The sequence below is a fragment of the Dendrobium catenatum genome, unplaced genomic scaffold (genome assembly GCF_001605985.2).
Source record: "Dendrobium catenatum unplaced genomic scaffold, ASM160598v2 fragScaff_scaffold_1521, whole genome shotgun sequence".
Lineage (NCBI taxonomy): Eukaryota > Viridiplantae > Streptophyta > Magnoliopsida > Asparagales > Orchidaceae > Dendrobium > Dendrobium catenatum.
The window spans coordinates 1,261,754-1,265,911 of record NW_021319983.1 but is presented as its reverse complement, the minus strand read 5'-3'; the positions used below and the strand labels follow the sequence as shown (position 1 = coordinate 1,265,911).

The 4,158-nt window shown below is 34.8% G+C and overlaps 1 protein-coding gene across 1 annotated transcript; it reads right to left on the bottom strand.

The window, feature by feature from the left end:
• Positions 1-555: 555 nt before the first annotated feature.
• Positions 556-2,073, bottom strand: LOC110111987 (calmodulin binding protein PICBP-like). Its single transcript, XM_020844058.1, has one exon. It carries the CDS (start codon positions 2,071-2,073, stop codon positions 556-558), a length of 1,518 nt encoding a protein of 505 aa, XP_020699717.1.
• Between the last annotated feature and the right edge of the window lie 2,085 nt (positions 2,074-4,158).

Below are 4,158 nucleotides of genomic sequence, written 5' to 3'. Positions count from 1 at the left end.
GTCGTCACTGATCTAATTTACATGGCTAATTTGTATTACCCGTTCTAATCCCTTTGTCCAATGTGATTAAAGCCATCCATTTCTTCTTCCATGATTTTCTTGGGATGTTGCTTTAAGTTTATCTCAATTGTTAGAAATTAGAAAGTGTGCTTGAAGTCCCTCCTCATTGGTGTAGCCAAGGCCTCAAATCATAAGGCCATGGAGTCTTGCATGCTATTACCATGGGTCATACAAATCACACATTAGTTGATATGCTGTAATATTTGATTACAAGTTACATTAGAATCAGAGGGGGTGAATGGGAAACTGCGAAGAAATAATAGACTGAAAGCAAATTCTATAACAAAATGACAACTTCTCATTTAGATTTGTGCCATAAGGGTGAAAATGTTGAAAAGAATGCATCAACTCTGCTTGAACAACACGAACAAATGAAATATTACATTGTCTACATATTTTACATTCATATATTCACTTGTGCTATATTACAAGCAACTTCCATCTAAATCCGTTAAGATAACTGAAGAACATCAAAGAGCTTCTAAAAGTTCTGGATTACTGATCTTGCTTTTGACCAAGGTTGCCTGCTCCATTATGGCACATATGTGTTTCACACATTTGTGGCATGACTGCCTCAAAAGCAGCAACAAGCAGTGGTACCTTCTTCTTCCTTGTAGAAGCCAATCTTCTGAGAGCCTTACTGAGAGCATTGTCTATCATCCATTCCTCAGCAGCTTTTCTTTCATCCACTGTCTGATGCTTGAGATTTACCTGCTCTTGTTCTGGTTCATCTTGCAATTCAAGTAATCGTGGTGGCCGTCGATTGATCTCTTTTACACTCTCCCTAAACTTCGATGGCTGTCTTCTCAATTTGCTGTATTTTACTTTAGACCTATTACCCTGTGATGAACAATCTTTCACATTATTTTCAACTACAAAACTTTTCAAATTGGCCTTACTAATGTCCTTTTGTCGTTGAACGCAACCAGCTTCTAATTTAGTCCAATCTTCTTCCATTGATTTATACTCTTCTACTAGTAAGTTGTCCACGGTTGCTGCTTTTTCACTTTTTTCCGTTTCTGACTGAGCTTCTTCATCACATTCTTGCTCGATAAATTTCAGGAACTGAGTGATTACCTGAATGTCTTCCATAGAGAGCTCGCTATTCTTTTCTCCACAATCTTCAAAGCTTGTAACTGAGCATGACTCTTGCAGCTGACTCTCATCATTTGGACCCTCCAACTTCATCTTATTCATCCTATCGAAAATATATATTTTTTCAGCATCATCAAAGCTGTCTTCACCCCATTCCTGTAGCTTAGAGTGGATCTCAATGAAGAGTTCATTAACTACATTCTCGACCAGCTCAGCCTCCTTATCACCGCTCTTTTTTATTGATGAATAACCTCTCAGTTTCATGCTCTTCTGAACCTTCAGCGACTGTCTTCTTGATGACAAGATTCGCTTTAGGGAAGGCACAGCTCCATGTTTATGGCCATGTAGAGAACAGAACGTGTAAGGACAGACCTTCAGTGCTAAAGCATCTTGATGTTCTTTGAGATCCACAGACTCTGGAGTTTCTGAATCCTTAATAGGTGATGAACGATTGGCCCTGGTTTTATAAATCGACGACTGGTTATTCTTTCCTTTATTTTTCTTCATTGAAGACCTCAATAGCTTCAAACTAGAATTCTTTACCAGGACTCTAGCAGCAGAGGAGAGAGATTTGGACGTAGCCGTTATAGGAGTTGAGGAATCGATGGGTACCTTACTCTTCTCCTTTCTTGCATCGTAGCTGCTTGTAAACTTCATGTAGTTCGGCACTTCATCTGTAGCTTGTTGAGGAGATTTGCTAAGTGGATTTTGACTGGTTTTCTTAGGAGCTTTCCTGATTCCATCAAAGTCTGCCACTCTTATTGATCGCACCTTCTTCAACTTCTTCTTTGTTTCACCACCTCCATGGCCTCCATCCTGCTTCTGCTGCTTGGACGAATCAATCTTTTCAGGCTCCTCAGAGACCTTCTTCGTTTCACTTCTTGATCTAAACTTGTCAAGCATTTTCCTTAGCACCATGATGGCGAAGAAGAATAGGATTTGCTTCACAGCTTCTATGAATTGGTGCACGAAGAAATTGGAAAGCCTCCCCTTCTCTCTTCAAACTAAGATCTATCGATGGTTTTGGAAGACTTGTTGTTGCAGAAGCTGGTGGTGAGCAAGTCAATGGAAAACTCCAGAGATCCCGCACAATTATGATGAAGCTTTGAATAATCGGCTTTATGACTTTGGGGCTTCGATTTAATCTGGTCTGCCGTGAAGTCAGTCAGGCCAGCCAGTTTTGAATAGACAGGGTAACCCTTTTTGACCGTTACTCGCTGTGTCATGGTGTGGACTCGAAGACTTTTTCTTTGTTCTACAAATGTTGACGGACTCGGAAGGTATAAACCATTGCGGCGTTGCCTGTTTCTAGTAGATGGAGTATTGACTATGAGTCACTTTTATTATTATTTTATTTTTTTAGAAAATATTTATTTGATTATTTTTTTATTATTTTCAAAGTTCTTGAGATAAAAATTTAATTTTTGCAATAAAAAAAAATTAAGTTGTATTACTACAATAATTTCACAATCAACTTTCTAAAATCGTGCAACTGTTCCAAATAGGTGGTATAACTCTTTCAATAATATTTATAAAAAAAATTCTTAGTATGAGTGAAAAATAGGATTAATTACACAAATATCTCTCATATAATATTTAAAATAAATATTTAATTTCATTTTATTTTTAAAATGTGCATATAACTCTAAGGGTTGTTTGATAGCACCCAGGATTTCATTTTAAGTAGGATTTTGTAAATACTCTAAATCCGGATTTAGGAAATCCTAGGAGGATTAAATCCTGAAAATTGTTTGGTAGCATTCATTATAAATCTTGTGTGATTATTTGACTATAGAGCGTTAAATCATGAAATGAGAGGATATTTTTTTCTTTTTCGTATCAATAGAGCATTAAATCCGTTGAATTAGAGGATTTTGAAAATCTAGGATTTACCACGAAAATGGGTAATTTTCCATCTACCGCTGATTTCATTTACCGTGAGATTTGGTTTCGCATTTTAGGCCGTTTGGTTGGATTTCGCTCAAATCCAGTCTAAATCCTAATACGAAACAGCCCCTATAATTTTATTTGAATTACACATACATGGGATAAAATTCTATCAATTTATCATGATGTAAAATGTATTAAAATGAGCTTCTAAGTCATTAAATTTACACTTAAATTGGTGTTTTAATGATATTTTAATTTCAATAATCTCAATGCAAATTCAAAAACTTTGAAAATTATAACGCGCATTTGAATATAAAAAAATATTTTCTTCCGTTTATAAGGAAAAAATTATAATAAAAAATTGATCCGAATTGACCTAAAGAGCATATATCTACTTTGAGATGAATGCAATAATCATTCAAAATATATTAAAAGACTTTGAGATCCATTAAAATTTTTATCAAAATATTCTAAAAATATATTTTTTTTCCACTAAAAAAAATCACATTATTGATAACTTCGATTCAAACTTCCCCCTATTTTATTTTATTTTATTTTATAAAAAAGAGGCGCTAATGATACTTTCAAGTTTCAACTCAAATTTCAAAGTAATATAAATAGTTACAATAATTGTGTCACTATTAGCTAATTAAATTTCAAATTAGATTCAGGAAAGGAGAATCCCTCTTTGAGGACTGCAAGTAATACAAGAAGCTCGCTTTCCTTATTATTGGCAAATAATTGGTCGGATAAAAAGAAATGCAATTTAAAAGAAATATAATGTAACATGAATATTTGAGTTTTTTTTATGAATGTAAAATAAATTCAGATGAATGATTTTTTTATTTGGTTATAAGTAAAATGAATGTATAATAAAATTTAAAGATAGCAGCGACCGACGGGTGGTGGCAGTGGGTGGCAGGAACTGGTGGTAACAGTGGGTGGCCAAAAGCTGAAGGTGATGGTGGCCAAAGGGTGGCGGCGGTGGTGAATCAATTCTTACAAAATATAAGATTATAGAAGGGAAAAAAAAAAAACTATAGAGCTTATGTAAAGGGAAGAAGAATTGCAAGAGTATAAAAACTTGATGAATCAATTCTACAAACAACCATG

Coding starts and splice junctions, on each gene's coding strand:
- LOC110111987 (XM_020844058.1), bottom strand. CDS start 2,073: ATGGTGCTAAGGAAAATGCTTGACAAGTTTAGATCAAGAAGTGAAACG.